Here is a 27488-nt window from a genome sequence, read left to right as displayed (position 1 = left end):
ACGACAAGGATGCCCACTCTCTCCATACCTCTTCAATATAGTGCTGGAAGTGCTAGCAATAGCAATAAGACAACATAAGGGGATCAAGGGGATTCATATCGGAAAAGAAGAAGTTAAGCTCTTGTTATTTGCAGATGATATGATAGTATACATAAGCGACCCAAAAAAACTCTACCAAAGAACTCCTACAGCTGATAAACACCTTTAGTATTGTGGCAGGATACAAGATCAACTCCAAAAAATCAATGGCCTTCCTATACACTAAGGATAAGGAAACAGAGAGGGAAATCAGAGAAGCATCACCTTTCACGATAGCCACAAATAACATAAAATATCTTGGGGTAACTCTGAACAAGGATGTGAAAGATCTATTTGACAAGAACTTTAAGTCTTTGAAGAAAGAAATTGAAGAGGACACCAGAAAATGGAAGGATCTCCCTTGCTCCTGGATTGGGAGGATCAACATAGTAAAAATGGCAATTTTACCAAAAGCAATCTATAGATTCAATGCAATCCCCATCAAAATCCCATCAAAATTCTTCTCAGATCTGGAGAAGACAATAATCAACTTTATATGGAAAAACAAAAAACCCAGGATAGCCAAAACAATCTTATACAACTAAGGATTGTCTGGAGGCATTACCATCCCTGACTTCAAACTCTACTACAGAGCTACAGTATTGAAAACAGCTTGGTATTGTCATAAAAACAGAGAAGTTGACCAATGGAATAGAATAGAAGACCCTGACATTAACCCACAAACCTATGAACACTTGATTTTCGATAAAGGAGCTAAAAGTATACAATGGAAAAAAGAGAGCATCTTCAACAAATGGTGCTGGCAAAACTGGATGTCAACTTGTAGAAGAATGAAAATAGATCCATATATATCACCATGCACAAAACTCAAGTCCAAATGGATTAAAGAACTCAATATCAGTCCGAACACACTGAACCTGATAGAAGAGAAAGTGGGAAGTACTCTACAACACATGGGCACAGGAGACCACTTCCTACGTATAACCCCAGCAGCACAGACATTAAGGACCTCATTGAATAAATGGGACCTCCTGAGACTGAGAAGCTTCTGTAAAGCAAAGGACACTGTCGCTAAGACACAAAGGCAACCCACTGACTGGGAGAAGATCTTCACCAACCCCGCAACTGACAAAGGTCTGATCTCCAAAATATATAAAGATCTCAAGAAACTAGACCGTAAAAGGCTAATCAATCCAATTATAAAATGGGGCACTGAGCTGAACAGAGAATTCTCAACAGAAGAAGTTCAAATGGCCAAAAGACACTTAAGGTCATGCTCAACTTCCTTAGCGATCAGGGAAATGCAAATCAAGACAACTTTAAGATACCATCTTACACCTGTCAGAATGGCTAAAATCAAAAACACCAATGATAGCCTTTGCTGGAGAGGTTGTGGAGAAAGGGGTACACTCATCCCTTGCTGGTGGGAATGCAAACTTGTGCAACCACTTTGGAAAGCAGTGTGGCAGTTTCTCAGGAAATTTGGGATCAACTTACCCCTGGACCCAGCAATACCACTCTTGGGAATATACCCAAGAGAGGCCTTATCATACAACAAAAGTATATGCTCAACTATGTTCATAGCAGCATTGTTTGTAATAGCCAGAACCTGGAAACAACCTAGATGCCCTTCAATGGAAGAATGGATGAAGAAAGTATGGAATATATACATATTAGAGTATTACTCAGCAGTAAAAAACAAGGACTTCTTGAATTTTGCATACAAATGGATGGAAATAGAAAACACTATCCTGAGTGAGGTAAGCTAGACCCAAAAAGAAGAACAGGGGATGTACTCACTCATATTTGGTTTCTAGCCATAAATAAAGGACATTGAGCTTATAATTCGCTATCCTAGAGAAGCTAAATAAGAAGGTGAATCCAAAGACAAACATATAGGCATCCTCCTGAATATTAACCTTCATCAAGAGATGAAAGGAGACAGAGACAGAGACCCACATTGGAGCACAGGACTGAAATCTCAAGGTCCAAATCAGGAGCAGAAGGAGAGAGAGCACGAGCAAGGAACTCAGGACCACGAGGGGTGCACCCACACACTGAGACAATGGGGATGTTCTATTGGGAACTCACCAAGGCCAGTTGGCCTGGGGCTGAAAAAGCCTGGGATAAAACCGGACTCTCTGAATATAGCGGACAATAAGGACTACTGAGAACTCAAGAACAATGGCAATGGGTTTCTGATCCTACTGCATGCACTGGCTTTGTGGGAGCCTAGGCAGTTTGGATGCTCAACTTACTAGACCTGGATGGAAGTGGGGGTTCCTTGGATTTCCCACAGGGCAGGGAACCCTGATTGCTCTTCAGGCTGATGAGGGGGGGGACCTAATTGGGGGAGGGAAATGGGAGGCGGTTGGGGGGAAGAGACAGAAATCTTTAATAAATAAATTAAAAAAACAAACAAAAAGAAGAGTCCAACATCATTAAGGTGAAATCTTCTGGGAAGTGTATTTTGAGAGTAAGCACACAGAAACTGTGTTCCAGAGGTGGCCAAGGCTGTACCTCGGACTGACAACCAAACTTGGCAGTGTAAGAGTCACCTAGGTAGTACTGATTTTGAAAGCCTGAAGGGGTCACAGAGAACAGCTTGGGTGTAGCATGATGAAGACAGCATAGGAGAGCTATTGGCGAAAGAGCAGTCCAATTGCAGCAGAAGACCTAGCATTTTCGAGATGCCAGTCCCATGCGATGACCACCAAGAACAGCAACAGTGGAGTGGAGTCAGAGGCAAAGCTGGAGCAGTGACCCAAGCTCTTTGGAAGAGTTCAGAAGATCATGAGTGAATCCCAGATAATTAGATGCTAGCTATTTATACTGTTGGAGTTTGGTTTTGCTTTGTTCAGATTGTGGTTGGGCCCTGGTTCTTCTCTGTCAAAGGAGAGAAGTATTTAACTTAATTTTGCTTTTTATAGGATCCCACAGCTGAAAGACTCTGAACTTTTAAAATAGATTTGGGATTTTGAGAGAGTGGATATTTTAAGGAGATTTAAGTTTTAATGTGGTTGAATTTGTGAGGACTATGGCACTTCTAAAGTTATTTACATTTATGTTATATTAACATGTCATCTTGGAGATACATGAGAAAGGAAAGGTTCTAATTGAAAAGTGGTGTGTTTGTGTGTCAGGTTAACAATGGATCAGTTGTTCTGGCTACTTTTATATCAACTTGACATAAACTAGAGTTATTTGAGAGGAGGAAACCTCAATTGAGAAAATGCCTCTGTATTACTGGGCTGTAGACAAGACTGTAGGGCATTTTTCTCAACTTGTGATCAATGTGGGAGGGCACACCATTATGCGTGGTGCCATTCCCTGGTCTGGTGGTCCTGGATTCTATAAGAAAGCAGACTGGCCAGGCAGTGGTGGTACACGCCTTCAATCCCAGCACTCGAGAGGCAGAGGCAGGCAGATCTCTCTGAGTTTGAGGCCAGCCTGGACTATAAGAGCTAGTTCTAAAATAGATAGATAGATAGATAGATAGATAGATAGATAGATAGATAGATAGATAGATAGATAGATAGATAGAACTAGTTCTAGGATAGGCTCCAAAGCTACAGAGAAATCCAGTCTCAAAAAAAAAAAACTTGAGAGAGAGAGGGAGAGAGAAAGAAAGAAAGAAAGAAAGAAAGAAAGAAAGAAAGAAAGAAAGAAAGACTGAGCAACTGATTGCAAGCCAGTAAGCAGTACCTCTCCATGGCCTCTGCATCAGCTCCTGCTCCAGGTTCCTGTCCTGTTTGAGTTCCTGTCCTGCCTTCCTTCAGTGGTGGACAGCAATGTGTAAGCTAAGCTGAACAAACCCTGTCCTCCCCAGCTTGCTTTGGTCCTGCTGTTTTGTCACAGCCATAGAACCCTAAGACAGTAGGTGCACATACCAGCACACAGCCATCATTTCTCTGGTTGTGACATTTGTTTTTCTTAATCACTCCATTTTCACCATGACTCTCCACTCCCAGCTGCTTAGTTTTCTCACTCCCTCTGTGGTTTGGTTTTTTAATCGGCACACATTTCTGACAGGGCTGCTGTTTTCTCTTGCAGGTTTATGATGAGAAGAGAAGTTACGTTCACTTTCACACAAGCCTCGCATCATCATCTGATATTGGGCAATGCTACCAAGCAATTTGATACTCCTTTCTTTTGCTTTCTTCTACCAGCCTTCCTTTCTTCAGTTTGTACTCTCTTCTTAGCCTTGAAGACCAGTGAGGGCTCCACACACAGCAGGGAAGGTAGATCCATCCCATCACTGACAGAGCTAGACCGAGAATCATGTGCCTACCAGGGAAGAAGCAAACATTACTACAGGACACATCATTAGGAACCTTTCCTGTAATTCCGGTGAGAAGTTCTCAGGTTCAATGCAACACACAGGCATGCTTTATCTGACCTAACGACTTTATTGACTAGGAGACATTTTCCCTCGTGCACAGTATTGCTTTCCATCCACAAATGCCAGACTTCATTTCAAGCATCTCTTTAGGAACACTTGTTATGTATCTAGTGCACGAAGTCTCTTTGATGCCTGTTCTTCACTGATTATATTTTCTCCTCAGGTGTGTCTGTCCATTCTTGAGCCAGTGTTTTCCCCACAGTGCTGTCCTCCATGCTTCTGGTTTGTTCTGTCACATTTTTCTTTTGCATCTGGTTCTCTTTTTTTTGCAATGGCTTCTCCTCCATAGGACAGCTTAATCTTCTGATATCTTTGAACCTACTCTTCAATTCTATTGTTTAATAATCTTGTCAGTCACATTTTTTTCATTCAAGATTTTTAGAAATTGTTTTATTTTTTGACAATGCTATACATGTATTTAATGTATTTTGTTCATTTTCACCTTTGCCCCATTATGCTTTCTCCCACTGAATCCCTTCTCTGTCCCAACAAGATCTGTTCCTGCTTTTATGCCTTTCGTTGTTGTTGTCGTTGTGTCAATCAGAAGTTTTGTGTATGACTTGCTGAGGTCAGTTAGGGCTGCTTTTATGAAGATGAGTGAGGAGTGTCTTCTGCCATGGCCAAGTTACCAGTGGCTATCCCACCGATAGTCAAAATATTTTATGACTTTGTGTAAGGGATTATGTTAGATTTTCATGGTCTCAATTGTACTTGTTTAAACAAGGAGGCCACTTGGCAAATTACATTTAGTAGTTTATCACTATTGTATTCTGTAACTACTTTTTATTATTTTATGGAATTTAAGCTTAGGAAACATAAAGATTTCTATTTAGTTAATACCCAAATTTGAATGGTATCAGATGGTGGTACATGCTTTTAATTCCAGTCCTTAGGAGGCAGAGTTAGGTGAACCTCTGAGTTTGAGACCAGCCTGGTATACAGTCTTGAACCCTAAAAATTTGAATGGTATCAATGCTTAGCTAGAGGACAATGTGAGTACAGAATGGTGAGGCAGTGGGACAACCAGAACTTGGATTTGGGGCTGTAGCTTCAACATCCTCTCAACAAAATCTATGATTATCTGCGCTCTTTTGTTGATGTTTACATTTTCAAAATCAGTCATGATTCAAAATGGAACCCTCTTGTTCCTCAATTCTCCTTATTTTTTCTGAATGAATCCCTGCTGGAGACGTCCTGCACTGAGGACCTGCATATCCAGCATGCTCCCATGCTTAGAGGACTGAAGCAGAGAGACTTCAAAGATTCAGAGTCCAGCAGCACCCACGCTACCTAGGCAGCAGCTATCCTGCTATGACCTCTTATGACCTTGAGAGAACTCTGGTATTCTCCAAAGAACCCAGAAAGCCGCATGTACATGAACGTTCCGTAAGAGTTAGCAACTAACAGAAAAAGAAAAAAAACGAAGGAAGGAAGAAAAAAGAAGAAAAGCAAGGGCAAGACAGAAATTAATGAAATAATTAGCCAAATAAAACATGCCTTTAGGTCACACTGAGCCCAAGAATGTCTCACTGGGAGTAAAGGTAAAGGATGTCTTAGTGGTGTCTCCTCTAGAACTCTGGGATAGCAATGGTTGGGTTGCTTCTGCCCTGGAAAGAACGAGACTCTTGTCCATTGTTATCAACATGAAGATCATTCTACCCTTTCTGCTGGGACATTGCAAGAAAACCTCCATCCCAGCTGAACTGTGCAGTGGTGTGGCTGATTTCAAATTTCTTTAAGGTTCTATCAGAGACTGTGGTGATGTTTGACTATTTTCTTAATAAGCCATGCTGTAGATCTTTTTATAGTCACTGTTTAATTTCAAGAGAGAACCTCAAGTCACAAAGACCTTGACTACTTTAGTTTTGTTTTTCGGAGAACATTCTGAAGGCTTCTAAGCACTGCACTTCAGCTCTCCCATCTTTTGATAATTCAGCTGTCCTGGAGCACTGAAGCCAGGAACCCAAACCAACAAAGGCTCATTCTGTGGGGGTAGAAACAAGCCTTTCCCTGTGGATATTTCCAGAAGAATGGGAATACCCTAAAGGGTAGCCCCAAAGCCCTTTTTTCAATAGCAACTCAACCCTCCCAGCAATTATCTAGGTTGTTTTTTTTTTTTCCGAGACAGGATTTCTCTGTAGCTTTGGTTCCTATCCTGGAACTAGCTCTTCTAGACCAGGCTGGCCTCGAACTCCCAGAGATCCACCTGCCTCTGCCTCCCGAGTGCTGGGATTAAAGGCATGCGCCACCGCCGTCCGGCTCAACTATATAGTTTTATAAGACTGGAATTCTTTCATTGGCTTTTTTTTTCTTCCAGTGCTGAAGATAAAAACCTAAGGCCTTGTACAGGCAAGTGCTCTGCCACTGAACTACACCCTGGCCCTAGCTTCATTCTTTCACTTTTATATATTTACTTAAAAATTAAGAATCCCCAAACTTCCATGAAGATTTATCAATAAACCTTATGTAAAAGCCAAAGGCAACCTGTAAGCCCCACCTGCAAAAAGCCCAGGCAGCTTCCTGGAACGTTGGGAATTGTAGTTCTTGGCAAATAACAAAGCCACATGGGAAATAAGGTGGCTGTGTGATTTTTGTCTTTAAAAAGGTCCTACAACACACATCTTGCATCTCATTGACACTCACTGGGAACCCAGGGGTGGTCCTGATCAGAGTCCATTTCTCTGGTCAGTACTTAATTAAAGCTTGCTTCAAATTTGGCTCAAAATTGTGGAACTGGTTTTTCTTTCATGACTCTCAGGATTAACACTTACCTATGTGTTAAAACTTTAGATCTAATGAAATTTTTCACTAGAGCCAGACTCTGAAGTATCGAAAGATGAAACAAAGCTATCTTGATGGTGTGAGATGCAAAGATTATGATAAATATGATGGTGGGGAATGAAAGTAAAACCGAAAAGGTGAAAGTAAAGAAATAAACATCTGGTCTGGTTCCTCTCCAGTTTCAAAGAAAGGATGCTCATAGAATACCATTTGGGACTGCAAGGATGCTCGCACTGGTGGATGCCAATGGGGACTGCAAGGATGCTCACACTGGTGGATGCCATTGGAGACTGCAAGGATGCTCACACTGGTGGATGCCATTGGAGACTGCCATGATCTGCTTACCAGGTGAAGGAATCCTGCAGCTGTGAACCAGGTACTGATAACGATTGACAAGAGTTTAGAAAGCTTCACTGAATTACTGAAAGGAGAAGGAGAAGTGTTAGGTTTCTGCAGGCAGGCTCCCAATAAATACAAACACATTGTCCACCAAGAGCCCAGCTTCTGCTCACAGTGTGGCCCACTTACTGGAAGGTACAGCATCACCTGGAGCTCTGCCCTCACCTATCAGTCTGCATGGTTACAGGGCCTCTTCTGTATCATTCGTGTATGCATTAAGAGACTGAGAAACACTGCTGGAGACTCACCCAGTGTCATGTGTTTCTTCCAGATTTGACTGCATCATCTACTAGCCTGGTGTATTAAAGGCATACATGTGAACCTTGTCTAAAGTAGTAGAACAAAGGGCAGGAGTGACTCGATGTGACTAGATTATAGGGACGTAGTATCACACTACATACCGGGATCAGAGAGGCTTATGTCCATCCATCAAGGAAAGCCTAGAGTTTAGCTGAAACAGCTGTGGCTTCTGAGCTGGCCATTTGTCAAGTAAAAACAGTGTTTCCAGCCTTGACTTCTTCACAATGCATACTTAACGTTGAGGTGCACTGAGACTGTAATATTGACACTTCTAATAAGAATGTAGCCGTGTGTTGAAAGAGACAGTTTGGACTTTTATTATTATCTTTTGGAGATATTTAAGTTGCACTATTTTTATTTACCTGTAATGCTGGAATTTGAACCCAGGACCTTGTATATGCTAGGTAAACACTCTCCTATTAAGCCACGCCCTAAGCTCATGGCTCTACTTCTCTAAGCAATAGTTCACTGCTGCTGATGGATAGCATTCATGCTCAGGGGAACTGTTACGTCTCTCACATGAAGAAACGTTTATTTTACTAGCCAACAAGAGGTGATTCTTTTTCAGTTGATTACTTTTGTTATTTCATAATTGTACACACGTATAAAATGCATTCTGAGTACTCTCTCTGGCAGCCCTCACTCATCATCCTGTTGATCCCCACCCTACCAGTCCCTTTCGCAGATTCACGACTCTTGCCCCTCACTCCATCCGTGCCTGACTGGCAGTGGGCGCATTCTTGTGCAGACCCAGGGCAAACATCCACCGCTACTGTGAGATCACAGTTGCAGTGGCTGTGTCTTGCGGAGATGGCATTTTACAGCCTTTCTCTCTATCTTCTGGCTCTTACATTCATTCTTTCTGCCTCCTCTTCAGCAACATTCCCTGAACCTTAGAGGGGATGGAATGTGGGTCTTGTTTAGAGCTGAATGTTCGTATCGTATATCACTTCCTATCAGCACTTTGTCCAGCCGTGATCTCTACACTCACCACTGGTCACTAGAAAAAAATGGTGTCTCTGATTAAGGCTGAGAGTAGCATTTGTCTATGGGTCTAAATGTACATATTTAGAAAGTAGTTTTACATTATGAAATATAGCTAAACAATAGTATTCCATCCATGTGTCCTTTGCCACCCCCCTTTAGTGCCTGTATCCCCTGGCATGGGTTTTTAACCAGGTTCACAGTGCAAGGCATGGATTCCCTTCCATGGAGCAGGTCTCAAATCCAAGCAATATCCCATGATAGTACCAGTGCCGCACCAGTGGGCACATCTTGTCTGGCAAGTTGGTCTTACAGCTGTAGGATCCACAACTAGGTAAGGCCATTGATGCCTTTTCTAGCAGCTTGCACAGCCTCTTCAGGGAAGGACTCTGAGAGCCAGCCGGCAGAGGGGAGGCTTTCAGCTTGGTTCCAGGCTGATTTCTGCCTTACACAACTGAGGGGTGTGTTGTCTTCAGCAACTGGATCTTATCATCTGCTCCTTATGGAACACCAGGAGAAATGACAAGAGGCTGTATTGTCTGGGCTTGTGACTATTTTTGTTTTGGGAAAAGAGATCTGGAATTAAAATCAAAGCAGGCTTACATACTACAATTTTTCAAAACAAGGGATAAGCATAATCCTTGTAAAAGGATAATCCTCCTTACAGGGATTGGCAAGGCTTCAGCCAGGGTGCTAAATGTTACCTGGTGGGAGCGACTGAGTGAGAGCATAGATGCTGAGGGATTTGCCAATTTTCACACTGGGATTCTGGTGGGACAGGGGGAACCTGAGGACCGGTTAATGTTTTCATTTCCCAATCTAAACTTCTGAGCTAGCACGCCAGGCAGTGCTGCAGTTACCTGGTCCTGATGATCTTGAGGATCTGTAGGATTTTAGGGAGTTCGAGCAACCGCAGAGCTCTCAGAAACCTTAAACCTACAAAGCAACCAGGAGAAAGCAGCCTGAAATAGAACATGATTGGGAAGCACGCATTTTACTTTCCAGAAACCCTTAAGTCTAATGATGTGATCAATGGTACAGGTTTAAGGACATGACCTTTGAAAGCTAACTACTGTTACCTAGGGTGCCCACTTCTCTAGTGCCTCACCCATAAAATGAGAATTATTATAGGACCCACCTTACAGCATTGTAGACCTGATTTCAAGCGTGTAGACGCCGGCCTTGCACAACAAGCACTATTCATTTCACTCTAACCCTACTGTGGAATTTATAGGAAACTTTACACGGGCCCCTTAAGCTTTTGATTATTCAGCTTTTCAGTACTCCTAGTTTTACTTTATATAGTTTGTTAACAATATCAAAAAATAGAATTGGTATGTATTTTATAAACAATAAAACAAAATTATATAAAAGCCGATTTTTTAAAGGCCCATGCATTGTCAATATACCCACCTTAAACACAAAACAACTACTGAAAAATTTTCAGACATGTTACAGCATATCTGAAAATTATGGTTGACCTTGAGAAAGCAGGGCAGGTCATTCTTTGAGTCTGTATGAGATCCCACACAAGGGTCCGTGGGTGCTGGAACCTTGCCCCTCTGGTTGTAGATATAGTTCTCCCATCAAAAACTACTGGACACCTGCTGGGATCGAGAAATGACTTCTGACCATTCTGGTGGTGACACATCCCAGCATTGGTGAGGCAGAGACAGGCGGGGCTCTGTGAGTCCGAGGCTAGCCAGAGCTACATAGTGACAGCCTATCTCAAAATAAAACAACAAAACAAAATATGTTTCTGCAAATATAGCACAAAGCTCTACAGTCAAGAGCTGGTTCTTTGAAATGGCAGTGAGGTATTTAAAAAGAAAAATAAATATTCTAAATGAATGTTGAGTGGTTTGGGGCTAAAACATCATGGATACTGATTACTGACTGCCACAGCACACTTACCTAGCCAATTAGTCTTCAAATAATAAGAAATAAAGGTTGGTGGGATAGTAAAAATGTCTACAATTGAATTCATCTCCATCCAGAACTTGACCTTGTCTTCAGCTGCCCAAAACTGAAATAGAAACAAAAAACCCAAATTATATTACCCTTGGGATTTAAAAAAAAAGATTTTAAGATTATTTTACATACATAAATGTGTTTGTCTGTATATAGGCCTGTGTGTTTGTATGTGCACCATGAGCAAGGCTGGTGCCACAGAGGCCAGAAGAGGGCGCCGTAGCCTTTGGAACTGAAATTACAGACAGCTGGGAACTGCCACGGAGGAACAGGGAACTGAATGCAGGTCCTTCTCAAAGTGTCACAGGCTCTTCGGAGCTATTTTTCCAAGCTCTACCTACCACTGAGAATTTTAAAGTGACTGTGGAGGACAACTATTTCCCAGATATATTTCACTCATTAACTGAAGTTTTATTAATCTCACGCTATTTAACACATATACAGATGCATACATTTACGTAAATACACAAATGCATACATGTTGCATAAAAAGATTGGACCTTGGTCTGAGCATGGTGATACATAACTTTAGTCCCAGCACTCAGGAGGCAGAGGTAGGTGGGTCTCCATGAGTTTGAGGCCAGCCTGGTCTACAATGAGAGTTCCTGGCCAGCTAGAGCTATACAGTGTGACCTGTCTCAAAAACAACCAACCAAAACAAAACAACAGTGAGAGGGAGAGAGGAATCATACTTCTAATGTGTGTTTTATTAATGAACATATATATAATTATTTTACTTAGCAGGCCCTAACTCTCACTCTTAAACACTTTGAGCTTTCAACTGCCCCTAGAGCTTTCTGATATGTCTATATATACAATATATGTGTGTGTGTGTTAGTATAAGATAAAATTCTATATATGTGCATATCTCATTTTACATATCTCTGTGTGTATGTCATATACATAGAGCTTATTTGTGATCAGTAATGATATATGGTTTAGGTCAGTTGCCAATGAAAAAGCTTGCCTGGTCATTGTGTTTTCTGACCTTCTGAATTTAGATTTAGAACATTAAATTCTGATCTGGAGATATGGCTCAGTGTTTCAAAGCACTTGTTGCTCTTGCAGAGGACCCAGGTTCAGTTCCTGACACCCACATGGTGACTCAGAACCACCCGTAACCAGTTCCACAGAATCGCATGCCCTCTTCTGGCCTCTGTGGGCACCATGGGCAAGTGGTGCACAGACAAACATGCAGACATAACATGCACACACATAAGATAAGTAGAACTTAAAAAAGAAAAACACTTGAAAAACAAATCAAAAATATACATATAAGAAGGTGCACATGCCACTAGTCTAACAAAGACATTCACGGTCTACTTGCTTCTGACTGTTAGAAAAGCTGCCCCATGGGAGGCAAGAAGCCAGTAAGGACTGCAGACATGCTGTTTAACAGCGGGGTCACGCTCAGTTGTGCTGGAACTCTGGACCTGGCTTACATGTTCAAGCCCAGAAGATGTAGGCTTTTGGTCTCATTAAGTATTTAGCAACTTAGGGTCTACCTTTAAAGCCTGAGAACTGAGATAGATTTAATAACCGAGGAACAAGCTGGTCTCTTTACATTGCTTCTATTTGTGTATGTGTCGGTGGGGGTGGGGGAGATAACTTATCATTTTATCTAGATACTTACCCTCAACCCAAAATGAAAAGTAAAGAAAACATTGAAACTCAAATCAACAGGGATGGTTTTGTCTTGATGTGAAGAACACTCTCGAACGGGGCTGGAAAGAAACGGGAACATTTTGCAAAGATGAACATTTTAAAACCTATGTCTACAGAGCAGAGATAAAGGCAGGGTAGGCAATGTACATATCCAGCGTGAGCTATCCATTCAAGATGCTTGTTCACATGTGAATGGAACTATTTCCCCTTTGAGAGTGGAACTATGGAATAAGTGAATCCACTAGACGATGCACAGTAGGAGCGTGGCCTATTACAGAGCTTATTGGTTCTGTTTCAATTTTGTAAGCAGGGATTCAGAGCCTGGGAAATTATGTGGTCCTTTGTGGTTGAAAAACCATCTCGTCAAAAGTTTTCAGCTTCTTTAGCTACCCCTTTGAGATAAGGCTACTCTAGATAAAATGAATGGATCTGAAACAAATTTAAAGATATATCCTAAAAGATGTGAGAGAAATTTACAAAGCAAAGACTACCATTTCCCTGAATTTTCTAAAGTAGGTTGGCTTTTGTAGCCTGTGATCCTTATTTTTACCCCAGCTGGATATTTGATATAAATCTCAGAGACTTGGCATGAAGTTTAAATTAGACTTGGTTTAGTTCTTTAAAAATATCATTCTAGCCTTGAGAGATATAAGAAGAGAGTGACTTCAAAGAATGGCTTCAGGGTTGAAGTCTCTGAAGCATGAGGGACTCTGAAATACCCCAGGACTTCTTTCTCAACTCCTGAGGAATTCAAAGTGACAGTTGCAAGTTCAGAGTCCCCAGAGCACAGCTGTCCATCCCACCTCAACACTAGCAATGGAGGTGGCAAAACTCAGGGCAAATTGCAAGCTCTTATCACAGATATGGAGTTAGTGCTCACTGGGGGGCAGCTACATGGCTGCCATTTTGATTAGCTTCTGCGGAGGGTGGGGGTGGGGAGGAGTTGTGGGGATGCACCCGTGCACGTGTAAGCAAAACTGACATCCCTGAAGAGAAATTCTAAGGCAATTAAGTTACTGATAAAGCGGACAAGAATGACTGTGGTTTCTACTCACTCTCTTGAATTGATGAAATAGATTATGAGAGAGCCGATGCTTAGTACAAAGACAAGGATTGCCTAAAAACAGAAAAGGACAGGGACAAAATACTATTTTATTGACATGGAAAAAATAAGCCCACACAATTGTGTTTTCTATTTGTTTTTCTAAAGGGATTTATTTATTTATTATGTATACAACATTCTGCCTCCATGTATGCCCGCACGCCAGAGGAGGGCACCAGATCTCATTACAGATGGTTGTGAGCCACTATGTGGTTGCTGGGAATTGAACTCAGGACCTCTGGAAGAGCAGCCAGTGCTCTTAAGCAATGAGCCATCTTTCCAGCCCCTGTGTTTTCTATTTTACGCGAAGTAAATATTGTGTATTTTTATTACTGTGTACAGGGAAGGGGAGGAGGAAATGGGTTTTCCCTTAGCTCATCCATGGATGTGTAGCACTACATTCAGCATCCATTTGTGCCACAGTTCACTCATTCAGTCATTCATTCACTGAAAAAAAGTGGATGGAGCTTTACACTAAGTCAGTGTACACCCATTTACATCACTTTACACTAAGTCAGTGTACACCCATTTACATCACTTTAACTCTCACATGCTTCAGAATAAGCAAGGTAAGCTTCCTGCTTCTCCTAGAGTTTAGCAAATGCTTACTGAGTATTAAGCATGGATCGCGTGCTCCATTTCATGATAGAAATGAGGGCTAATAAATAACAGTCTTGGACTTGACTGGCCCATGATGTGTCCATAGGGACATTTCCCTACCTGGGAAACTGTTCTGTGAGAAGACAGTGTTTTTACTATGCCAGTCTGTCTGGTACGTGAAGAACACCCATTCAGTGGCACACAGCCGGGAAGCTGCTTACTCAAAGCCTCTGTGGTCTTCCTCAGTTCAGCCTTAGATAATTACGAATCCGTCTGATAATTTCTAATTTCCGAACCACCAGGTTTGTGTCTGGTATGGTGGTTTACAAGTTTAATCCCAGGACTCAAAAGACAGTGGGAGGTGGATCTCTGTGAGTTTGAGGCCAGCCTGGTCTACTGAGAGGCTAGTCAGGAGTACTTGGTGAGACCCTGTCTTGAAAAACAGATTTTCAATGTTTAGTCAATGTAGTTTTAATGATCAAATTCAGAATTTTATTTACAATGAAATTTTCACTCCCTTCCAGCTCAGATATTGCTTGGGTAGGCCTCCTATGTTCTTTTCTCCTAACCGTTTGTGTCTGTATTAATGGGTAGTTTTACTTTATTGCTAGCTAGGCTCATTGTGGCTGCTCAGTAGGAGGCAGAGAGGTCTTTGGGCTCCTAGAGAAGCACCAGGGAACCTGGAATATTGAGACACTGCCCAGCTACAAAGAGTTGTCACATAGCCACTTCTGATCTGCATTTGACTGACATTGTGCCTCAAGGTAATTGATATCTATTTTTTTATTGCGTACATGGGATTCAGTTCATCATCACCAGAACAGTTTTCTCCAAACTGTGCTGTGCTTAAGTATGCCTAAAATAAACAACAATGGGTGTCGACATGTGTAAGTGAATACCTGAGAGCCCAAGATAAAGGGGGGTATCAAATATTTATTGGGGAACACTCACGAACAACAAGGTAGAGAACTGCTGTGGTCCTCTGCTCTGTGAGCCCTGGAAGCTACAATCAGATCTCCAGCCATGACACGAGAGAACGAGTGAGCTCCTCCTCTCTCTTAAAAGCCTTTACCTTCACAGACAGAAGATCACACCCCTAAGTCTAGTACACCCAAAAGCTATTGGCTGATCTACACAGGACAGTCGACTCTGTCTCAATTGTTCAAAGACAGACTGGTCTACATAGGGAGCTCCAGGACATACAATCCTGTCTTGTTTTGTTCTTGACTCTTTGAGACAGGGTGCCACTACATAGCCCTGGCTGTCCAGGAACTCACCATTCAGTTTAGAGAGATGGCTTGGCAGTTAAGAGTACTTGTTACTTTTTCACAGGACTCAAGTTGGATTTCCAGCACCATTCAGGCAGCTTACAGCCACTTGTAACTCCAGCTCCAGAGGCTCCAACCACCTCTTCTGGTATCTGTGGCCACCTCACATTTGTGACATATAAATAAAAATTGAAGAAGGGCTTGGTGGCACACATTTTTAATCACTTGGGAGGTAGAGGGGGGTAGATTGCTAAGAGTTCAAGTCTAGCTAAATCTATATACAGAGATCTAGGATAGCCCGGGACACACTGTAAAGATCTTGCCTCAACAATCTTACCAAAAACAATCTACAGATTCCACACAATGCCCATCAAAATCACAGCAAAATTCTTCAAAGACCTCAAAAGAACGGTACTCAACTTCATATGGAAAAGCAAAAAACCCAGGATAGCCAAAACAATCCTGTACAATAAAAGAACTTCTGGAGGCATCACAATCCCTGACTTCAAACTCTACTACAGAGCCAGAGTACTTAAAACAGCCTGGTATTGGAATAAGAACACACAGGAGAACCAATGGAACCGAATAGAAGACCCAGATATCAATCCATGCATCTTCAACACCTGATTTTTGAAAAAGAAGCAAAAAATATCTATGTACACGGCTCTGTACTAATAAAGCTTTCCTTCTAGTGGAGAAGCCAATAATAAACACAAAATCTAAGTAAGTTTGCTCACTTAGAGAAAAACGAAGCAGAACGATGGCTAGAGAGCCCTATACACATTGCCTGAATGTAGTGAAGATCACCATGGAAGATCACACCTATCTGTGTGATCAAAGCACAGAGGGGACTATGATCATGTTCACTACAATTCACTAGTACAAGAAGAGTGGAAGTGAACTCACCAACACTTGCCCCACGACGGTCTGGGCGGAAAGCAACAATTCTATACGATTATGAAATACTCTTTGAAAGTAAAGTCTTCTTAAAGGATTATGCTCAATCCTCCTGAGTGAGAATAATTCCTGTGAGCAAGAAAAAGGAATGGCCAATGAGCTGCAGTTCAAGAGGAAGGAGTCCTCTTTAGGTTGAGGTGGCTCTTCATGGTATTAGTCAGAAATCATTTTACCTTACCCAACCCAGGAAATGAACACAATGAAGACTAAACATTTCCTGGAGCAGTCAACTAAAGAGATGGCTAATGCTACACACACACACACACACAGAGACCATATTAACCATACCCATTAATCTACAGAATATCAGAATTCTTTCCCTGATAATTTTATAGCATTTTTTAAAGTCTTGTCTTCAAAGTTTCATTTATTTTTATTTATGTATATGGGTGGTTTGTCTGAATGTAATATCTGTGCACCATCTATGTCCCGGTGCCCAGAAAAACCAGATGAAGGCATCAGATTCCTTGGAACTGGAAATACAAATAGCTGTGAGTGATCTTGTGGGTGCTGGAAATTGAACCCAGGTCCTTTGGAAGAGTACTCAGTGCTCTTAACCCCTGAGCCAGCCTTCCAGCCCTGTTTAAAGACTATAAAGTAGAAACAATTGCAGAGTAAAATGGCTTATCAATAAAATCTTTAAACTTCAATACTAGATATTATCAAATACAAAAATATAAAATCCATATTACTAATAACTTTAACACATTACACTCATTTCAAACTATGTTACTTTATGCCACCTTAACATCAAGAGATATATTTAAGCAAAATTTGCATTTTAGTTATGATGCACACATAAAATGCATTGTATTACAAAAAGCTACTATAATCTATTCTAGGAAGAAACAAAGTTTAAGAATTAAAAATGAAAACAAACAACAGAGGGTTTGATAAAAGTCTTCCATTGAGCTGATTGTGATGGCACATGCCTTTAATCCCAGCATAAAGGAGGCAAAGGCAGATGAGTTAAAAGCCAGCCTGGCTTACATAGCAAGTTCTAGGCCACCCAGGGCTACAATGTTAGACTGTGTCTCAAAACAAACAAACAAAAAACCACAACAGTCATGTGGAATTGAAGAGAGGTATTTCAAACTATTAATATGTCATCTTTATAAAGCATCACTTGTTCCTACTATCATTTCCCAACATCGACATTTGCAAGCAAGTTAAGCTACAAAAATATCTAGGTGTTTGTGGCTGGCACACATAAACACATAAAGCAATTAAGTGTACACATACAGACACATATGAATCATGCATGAAGGATATTGAAAAAATAAGGTTGAGTTGATGTCTTGTGCCTCTGTAGCTCCCTTATAGTAGTTAACAAAAGTCTCTCTTTGAAACAGGGTCTCATGTAGCCTAGGCTGACCCCAAACTCACAGCAATGCTTCTGTCCAAGTGAGGGGATTAACCCATAAAGTACCACATTTGGCCTCAACTGTTAATGTTTACGCAAGTTATTTCAGAACAGAGACTCTAGTACATTCATCATCTTCCAGGCTCACCAAGCTTTCTATTGGTGGTCTTGGGCCCTGCTTCCGGCCCTTTATGTAACATCGGGCTCATTAGTCTGAAAAAAATTAAGGAAGGCCTGAACTGCTTGCTAAACAGAGACATATGCCAAACTTAGCTTCAATCTTTACACACAGATGTCCCAGCAAGGAAACTGACCAAGATTATTCCTGTACCCCTGAAGGTTTGACATTTTTTTGAGAAGTTCAAGATTAATCTGAAAGCGAGTAAAATTATAAGTCCCCCGACGAAAGTCATGAAGGAGGAGAGAATAAATGCTGCTTGGATTTCGGTTGTGCAGGCCATTTCCTCCAATCCTTTCTCATCTAAATCGCTTATGTGTGAAACATCTTGAGACCACAATGTTGGGCTATTCTATGATGTCACGGTCACCTGGCAACAGTTCCAGGAGGTACACTTCCTCGTATTGCATCATCTTAGGACTGGCTGGGAAAGTCAAAGAGAAGTTTGAGGGACCAGAAACCTATGTGAAGGATGTGTGTGGCCAAACTAAGGATGATGGGAAGGAGAAGGGTGGAGTTGAGAGTTGTCAAAAGAAAGAGTCCTCCAACCACTTTGGTGAAACCAAGACTGCACTTAACTGCTAAAACATGGTAGGGCCTACCAAGGGTAGTCAGTAGATGGGGATTCTAGACTCCATTATTTTATCTGTGAGTAGAATAGGAATTATATTCTCTAGAATTGTGAGTTGCTGTCTACCCATTTCAATTGACTTGTTTAGTCAAAGAACTTCAAATTTTGTTTTTGATGAGATTCATCCAATGATCTCAATACTAGTCCTGTATCTTATATATGGGTGGTTTGTCTGAATGTAATATCTGTGCACCATCTATGTCCTGGTGCCCAGAAAAACCAGATGGAGGCATCAGATTCATTGGAACTGGAAATACAGATAGCTGTGAGTGATCTTGTGGGTGCTGGAAATTGAACCCAGGTCCTTTGGAAGAGTACTCAGTGCTCTTAACCCCTGAGCCAGCCTTCCAGCCCTGTTTAAAGACTATAAAGTAGGAACAATTGCAGAGTAAAATGGCTTATCAATAAAATCTTTAAACTTCAATACTAGATATTATCAAATACAAAAATATAAAATCCATATTACTAATAACTTTAACACTTTACACTCATTTCAAACTATGTTACTTTATGCCACCTTAACATCAAGAGATATATTTAAGCAAAATTTGCATTTTAGTTATGATGCACACATAAAATGCATTGTATTACAAAAAGCTACTATAATCTATTCTAGGAAGAAACAAAGTTTAAGAATTAAAAATGAAGGGGGCTGGAGAGATGGCTCAGTGGTTAAGAGCATTGCCTGCTCTTCGAAAGGTCCTGAGTTCAATTCCCAGCAACCACATGGTGGCTCACAACCATCTGTAAAGAGGTCTGGTGCCCTCTTCTGGCCTTCAGGCATACAGACAGAATATTGTATACATAATAAATAAATAAATATTAAAAAAATAAAATAAAAGTACTTGCGTCTCTTGACTGGACTCTTAAAAAAAGAATTAAAAATGAAAACAAACAACAGAGGGTTTGATAAAAGTCTTCCATTGAGCTGATTGTGATGGCACATGCCTTTAATCCCAGCATAAAGGAGGCAAAGGCAGATGAGTTAAAAGCCAGCCTGGCTTACATAGCAAGTTCTAGGCCACCCAGGGCTACAATGTTAGACTGTGTCTCAAAACAAACAAACAAAAAACCACAACAGTCATGTGGAATTGAAGAGAGGTATTTCAAACTATTAATATGTCATCTTTATAAAGCATCACTTGTTCCTACTATCATTTCCCAACATCGACATTTGCAAGCAAGTTAAGCTACAAAAATATCTAGGTGTTTGTGGCTGGCACACATAAACACATAAAGCAATTAAGTGTACACATACAGACACATATGAATCATGCATGAAGGATATTGAAAAAATAAGGTTGAGTTGATGTCTTGTGCCTCTGTAGCTCCCTTATAGTAGTTAACAAAAGTCTCTCTTTGAAACAGGGTCTCATGTAGCCTAGGCTGACCCCAAACTCACAGCAATGCTTCTGTCCAAGTGAGGGGATTAACCCATAAAGTACCACATTTGGCCTCAACTGTTAATGTTTACGCAAGTTATTTCAGAACAGAGACTCTAGTACATTCATCATCTTCCAGGCTCACCAAGCTTTCTATTGGTGGTCTTGGGTCCTGCTTCCGGCCCTTTATGTAACATCGGGCTCATTAGTCTGAAAAAAATTAAGGAAGGCCTGAACTGCTTGCTAAACAGAGACATATGCCAAACTTAGCTTCAATCTTTACACACAGATGTCCCAGCAAGGAAACTGACCAAGATTATTCCTGTACCCCTGAAGGTTTGACATTTTTTTGAGAAGTTCAAGATTAATCTGAAAGCGAGTAAAATTATAAGTCCCCCGACGAAAGTCATGAAGGAGGAGAGAATAAATGCTGCTTGGATTTCGGTTGTGCAGGCCATTTCCTCCAATCCTTTCTCATCTAAATCGCTTATGTGTGAAACATCTTGAGACCACAATGTTGGGCTATTCTATGATGTCACGGTCACCTGGCAACAGTTCCAGGAGGTACACTTCCTCGTATTGCATCATCTTAGGACTGGCTGGGAAAGTCAAAGAGAAGTTTGAGGGACCAGAAACCTATGTGAAGGATGTGTGTGGCCAAACTAAGGATGATGGGAAGGAGAAGGGTGGAGTTGAGAGTTGTCAAAAGAAAGAGTCCTCCAACCACTTTGGTGAAACCAAGACTGCACTTAACTGCTAAAACATGGTAGGGCCTACCAAGGGTAGTCAGTAGATGGGGATTCTAGACTCCATTATTTTATCTGTGAGTAGAATAGGAATTATATTCTCTAGAATTGTGAGTTGCTGTCTACCCATTTCAATTGACTTGTTTAGTCAAAGAACTTCAAATTTTGTTTTTGATGAGATTCATCCAATGATCTCAATACTAGTCCTGTATCTTATATATGGGTGGTTTGTCTGAATGTAATATCTGTGCACCATCTATGTCCTGGTGCCCAGAAAAACCAGATGGAGGCATCAGATTCATTGGAACTGGAAATACAGATAGCTGTGAGTGATCTTGTGGGTGCTGGAAATTGAACCCAGGTCCTTTGGAAGAGTACTCAGTGCTCTTAACCCCTGAGCCAGCCTTCCAGCCCTGTTTAAAGACTATAAAGTAGGAACAATTGCAGAGTAAAATGGCTTATCAATAAAATCTTTAAACTTCAATACTAGATATTATCAAATACAAAAATATAAAATCCATATTACTAATAACTTTAACACTTTACACTCATTTCAAACTATGTTACTTTATGCCACCTTAACATCAAGAGATATATTTAAGCAAAATTTGCATTTTAGTTATGATGCACACATAAAATGCATTGTATTACAAAAAGCTACTATAATCTATTCTAGGAAGAAACAAAGTTTAAGAATTAAAAATGAAGGGGGCTGGAGAGATGGCTCAGTGGTTAAGAGCATTGCCTGCTCTTCGAAAGGTCCTGAGTTCAATTCCCAGCAACCACATGGTGGCTCACAACCATCTGTAAAGAGGTCTGGTGCCCTCTTCTGGCCTTCAGGCATACAGACAGAATATTGTATACATAATAAATAAATAAATATTAAAAAAATAAAATAAAAGTACTTGCGTCTCTTGACTGGACTCTTAAAAAAAGAATTAAAAATGAAAACAAACAACAGAGGGTTTGATAAAAGTCTTCCATTGAGCTGATTGTGATGGCACATGCCTTTAATCCCAGCATAAAGGAGGCAAAGGCAGATGAGTTAAAAGCCAGCCTGGCTTACATAGCAAGTTCTAGGCCACCCAGGGCTACAATGTTAGACTGTGTCTCAAAACAAACAAACAAAAAACCACAACAGTCATGTGGAATTGAAGAGAGGTATTTCAAACTATTAATATGTCATCTTTATAAAGCATCACTTGTTCCTACTATCATTTCCCAACATCGACATTTGCAAGCAAGTTAAGCTACAAAAATATCTAGGTGTTTGTGGCTGGCACACATAAACACATAAAGCAATTAAGTGTACACATACAGACACATATGAATCATGCATGAAGGATATTGAAAAAATAAGGTTGAGTTGATGTCTTGTGCCTCTGTAACTCCCTTATAGTAGTTAACAAAAGTCTCTCTTTGAAACAGGGTCTCATGTAGCCTAGGCTGACCCCAAACTCACAGCAATGCTTCTGTCCAAGTGAGGGGATTAACCCATAAAGTACCACATTTGGCCTCAACTGTTAATGTTTACGCAAGTTATTTCAGAACAGAGACTCTAGTACATTCATCATCTTCCAGGCTCACCAAGCTTTCTATTGGTGGTCTTGGGCCCTGCTTCCGGCCCTTTATGTAACATCGGGCTCATTAGTCTGAAAAAAATTAAGGAAGGCCTGAACTGCTTGCTAAACAGAGACATATGCCAAACTTAGCTTCAATCTTTACACACAGATGTCCCAGCAAGGAAACTGACCAAGATTATTCCTGTACCCCTGAAGGTTTGACTTTTTTTTGAGAAGTTCAAGATTAATCTGAAAGCGAGTAAAATTGTAAGTCCTCCGACGAAAGTCATGAAGGAGGAGAGAATAAATGCTGCTTGGATTTCGGTTGTGCAGGCCATTTCCTCCAATCCTTTCTCATCTAAATCGCTTATGTGTGAAACATCTTGAGACCACAATGTTGGGCTATTCTATGATGTCACGGTCACCTGGCAACAGTTCCAGGAGGTACACTTCCTTGTATTACATCATCTTAGGACTGGCTGGGAAAGTCAAAGAGAAATTTGAGGGACCAGAAACCTATGTGAAGGATGTGTGTGGCCAAACTAAGGATGATGGGAAGGAGAAGGGTGGAGTTGAGAGTTGTCAAAAGAAAGAGTCCTCCAACCACTTTGGTGAAACCAAGACTGCACTTAACTGCTAAAACATGGTAGGGCCTACCAAGGGTAGTCAGTAGATGGGGATTCTAGACTCCATTATTTTATCTGTGAGTAGAATAGGAATTATATTCTCTAGAATTGTGAGTTGCTGTCTACCCATTTCAATTGACTTGTTTAGTCAAAGAACTTCAAATTTTGTTTTTGATGAGATTCATCCAATGATCTCAATACTAGTCCTGTATCTTTCTGAGACCACAGCACAGTCTCTAGAACTTCAGAAAAAAAGAAATTCTTAAAGATTTGAATTTTATTTATGCTTTTAAAAAGTTGTAGGTAGCCGGGCGGTGGTGGCGCACGCCTTTAATCCCAGCATTTGGGAGGCAGAGGCAGGCGGATCTCTGTGAGTTCGAGACCAGCCTGGTCTACAAGAGCTAGTTCCAGGACAGGCTCCAAAACCACAGAGAAACCCTGTCTCGAAAAACCCAAAAAAAAAAAAAAAAGTTGTAGGTAAATAGTAAATATGTATATCTAAGCCACAGCATGAAGATTGTTATTAATGTTGAAATTTGTAAATGCTTGCTGAGAGAGTAGAAGAGTAGATTCTGGGTGTTCTGGACACACATCGACACACGCACACACATCCGCACAGGACAACTATAAAATGGTAGGTGAGTGTGATAATGAATCATTTAAATATGTATAAGTTGTTCTGTGATATTTTGATTGTGTTCTGACAAATAAATCTTGCTTGGAGTCGGGGTGACCAAAATTAACCACAGAGGTTTGGAGGACATAGACAGATAGGAGACAGGAAGTAGTAAGGTGGGGCTGAGACAATGAGTTCAATACCCAAGGACCCAAGTTAAGAGTCTCTGACCTCTACATTTCACCATTGCCCCCCCACCTCTCTCTCTCACACACACACACACACATACACACATACAGACACAATCACATAGTTAGATCATTTAAAATTTAATTTAATTTAAAAAAGAAAAGATGCCAGTACCATGGCAGTCCTTTTCTGAATGGAGAAGGAAAAGAGAGGAGAGAGGCGGTGAATTGTTTGCAGAGCTAGAGGGATTGCTCAGTGGTTAAGGACACTTGCTGCTCTTTTAGAGGACCTGAGATTGGTTCCCAGCAGTTACACTGGGTGACTCACTACCACCTGTAATTCCAGCGTCAGAGCACGCAACACCTACGGCCTCTGATTCATTTATTATAAACATATATGCTTCCATGATCAAGTATGTGTCCACATGTGAATGAATATATATATATATATATAATAAAGTAAATAAATAAATATTTATTTATTTTCTAAATAAGCCTTGTGTGTGTGTGTGTGAGAAAAATTTATTTGGAAAATAAAGTCACATATTTAGCCACATTATTTTGTCAGTCTGCTTCTGCTTAAGTTGTTGTAATTATATTATTTTCATTTCCTTAACTTTCACCATTTAATATTTTCAACAATATGTTGTCAGGCAACTAAACCATCTTTCTCCTTAGTATTCTGCCACCAGTACATACTGTATCACAGGGCTGGTTAGGAGGCCCAGTGCGTGGGTCTAAGGTACTGGCCACCAAGCCTAATGACTTGTAGACCCCGCACCCACGTGATGGAAGGAGAGAACTGATTCCCAAAATATGTCCTCTGACTTCCAAGTGTGCCCTGTGGCACACTAAATAAGTGTAACTTTAAAATGTGCAAGAGGAACTAGCGGTATGGCTCCATTGGTAGAGTGCTGGCCTAGCACGTACAATGCCCTGGCTTTGAACCCCAGCACCACACCAACCCGGCACGGTAGAATATGCTTGTAACTCTAACACTTGGGAGGTCATCTGAAGTGTTATCAAGGTCATCCCTGGCGAAGACCTTGTATCAAGAAAGAAAGAAGGAAGGAAGGAAGGAAGGAAGAATGAAGAAGGAAGGAAGGAAGGTAAAAAAGCAAGCCTGACATAGTGTTGCATACTTTTTATCCCAGTCCCTGAAAGACAGAAGGCTAGCCTGGTCTACATGATGAGTTCTAGACCAACCAGAGCTAAACAGTGAGACCTGTCTAAACAAATTAAAAAGGAAAGAAGAAAGGGATGGAGGAAGAAAGGAAGGAAAACAAACAATACAAAAACAGGCTAAGGAGACAGAACAGAGAGTTCTCAAAAGAAGATCCGTGATTGGATAATATGTTTAAGGAGGGCAACATCATTAGCCATGAAAGAGATGTAATTTAAAACTGCTATAATTAAACCTGCTGTGAGAGCCCATCTCCAGTGCAAACGGCTATCCTTAAGAAAACAACAACACATTCTGAATAGGGCATGGGCAAGGAGAAACATTAATTCATGGCTGGTATGAGTGTAACTGGTGCAGCCATTATGGAGATTAGTGTGGAGGATTATCAAAACCTAAATTACCATCTGTCTCAGCTATACTGTTTCTGGGCACAGACCCAAAAGCACTCAATCCTACAGCAGAATACCTGTGCGTTCATGTGCACTGCGGCTCTATTCATAAGAGCGGGGAAACAGAATCACCATAGATGCCCATCAGCGGTTGAATGAGAATAAAAATGTGGTGCATATACACAATGGAATTTTAATCACCCCTAAAGAAAGAATATGCAGTTAGCGGGAGAATATACGGGACTGTAGGTAGTCTATTAAGTAATGCAGTCTCAGAAAGACAAACATCATATACTGTCACACAAATGTGGATCTTGGCTTCTAAGGGTTTTTGTTTTACATTATTTTGTGTGCATGTGTATGTGTGTGGATACAAAGCGAACACCCTGTGCTTTAGTCCCTGCCCAACTGCTTATGTGTGACCTTGCTACATCCGTGAGAAACCCTCCATTGCTCAACAATGGGGGTGGGGTGGGGCTGTTTCCACCAAGGGTCTCCAGGAGTCCTGGTTTTTTTGAACTGAGATGTTTGGCTGAGTCGGCTAGCATCATTAAGAGCGAAGAAAAGTCAATGTCCCATCTCTTTGCTCAGAATCCCACAGCACTAAGGGGGAACATATTACTGTTATTTTGCTAAGTTAACATGTGCTCAAACTGCCTTCCTATCTGTTTAGAGCAGTAGACTCCACCACTCTCAGCCTTTGTCAGAGAAGCTTGCTTTCTGCAGGGCTTCATGTGGAAGCTCCAAGGACCAGTGCTAAGAAAAGGTAACTGCTAAGTACTCAGCCCGAATCCTAGAACCCCTGACACCCACATTCTTCTGCTCATGGAACGACCACGGCGCTCATAAAATCCCAGTAGCTTCACAAGGTAGGGCCCTGTCACGATTTCACTACGGGTAGGGAACGGCGCATGAGGCCCTACCCTTCCTTGAGGAAGGCGAATTGACAATTAACAGTTGCAGTGCTAAGGGCTGCAATTTTTTTTTTTCAGTGATGTAGCCACTGTTAAGTGGTCCATGCTCTGAACCCAGTCCTTTTTGTTGATTGGGTTCCCTCAATCTGGGTCCTATTGGCACTTTGAGGGCTATTGGCGATTTACCCTCACGGCTTCTGCACCCCACACTACATTCCATCTTTTAGAGAAAGTTTACTCCCCAAGAAGTATGACCTAGGATGGTTTGAACGAGACTTGTCCCCCATCATCTGAGGGGATCTGAACACTTGTTTTCCAGTTGGTGTGGTATTTGGGGAGGCCCAGGGGGGTAAGCTTTGCTGGAGGAAGTACGTCACTGGGGGCGGGCTTTATGTGTAAAAAGTAAAGCAGCTTTCTAGGAGTTCCCTCTGTGCTTGGCGATTCTGGTAAGGAATGTCAGCTCTCTGTCACGTGGTCTAGTCGCTATGCCTGCTGCTTGCTGCCATTTCTCTCCTCTGCCATCATGAACTCTTAACCCTGTGAAGCCCTCAGGCCAAAACAGGAGATTCGCCTTCTTCCTTAAAAGTAACTCATCAATGATCTATCCCAAATTTTTTTTTAAAGTACTATGTTCTATTGCAAATCATTTTTTTTAAAAGCAAATGTAGGGTCAGTGAAATGGCTCATGGGTAAAGACACTTGTTGCTAAGCCTGAGTTGGATGTATCCCTACAACCACAAAACGGAAGGAAAGAATCTTTCCCACAAGTTGTCTTGTCATCTCTCCAGTGCGCCATGGCACAAACATGCCCACGTAGACTCACACACGCGCATGCACGTGCGCGCGCGCGCGCACACACAGCGAGCGAGCGAGGAGGAGGGAGACTCTGTTACAGTCTATATCCTGGAGTTTGGAGACCCTACGCTTCCTTCCACTTACTCCAGGGTTTCAACTACCAGCTCCTATCCCTCGTTCTCCACTTTTTAGTGTCTGCTCTTCTACCTGTCTAAACTCAGTTCTCGGGCACCGACTCTGCCCGGGGGCTTCATTTTCCTTCTGGAAGAAGCCCCGCAGCTTCAGCAGCGCACGGTCCTCCTAGTCTCCTCCGGCCAGATGTTCAGTCTCGCCTCTCCCCCCTCTCCTACCCGGGCTCTGGAATCTCCTAAAGCCACCAGGGAGCGGGCTCGGAGTGGCGAACCACCAGGAGTGCAGCAGCATACAGCAGGCCTGAGCTAGCGAGGT

The 27488-nt window shown here is 41.5% G+C and overlaps 1 protein-coding gene across 1 annotated transcript in view; it reads right to left on the bottom strand.

Moving 5' to 3' along the window:
- The window catches only part of Kcnu1 (potassium calcium-activated channel subfamily U member 1), a 68575-nt gene extending 50283 nt beyond the window's left edge, over positions 1-18292 (bottom strand). Inside the window, 7 exon segments of the mRNA XM_075984642.1 lie at positions 7568-7643; positions 9766-9841; positions 10820-10931; positions 12510-12600; positions 13597-13658; positions 16418-16537; positions 18146-18292. Coding sequence (XP_075840757.1) covers positions 7568-7643; positions 9766-9841; positions 10820-10931; positions 12510-12600; positions 13597-13658; positions 16418-16537; positions 18146-18292 — 684 coding nt within the window.
- Between the last annotated feature and the right edge of the window lie 9196 nt (positions 18293-27488).

Source organism: Microtus pennsylvanicus, chromosome 9, assembly GCF_037038515.1.
Source record: "Microtus pennsylvanicus isolate mMicPen1 chromosome 9, mMicPen1.hap1, whole genome shotgun sequence".
Taxonomy (NCBI): domain Eukaryota; kingdom Metazoa; phylum Chordata; class Mammalia; order Rodentia; family Cricetidae; genus Microtus; species Microtus pennsylvanicus.
Note: the sequence above shows the minus strand (reverse complement) of the source record. Positions and strands in the feature narration are given on the sequence as shown.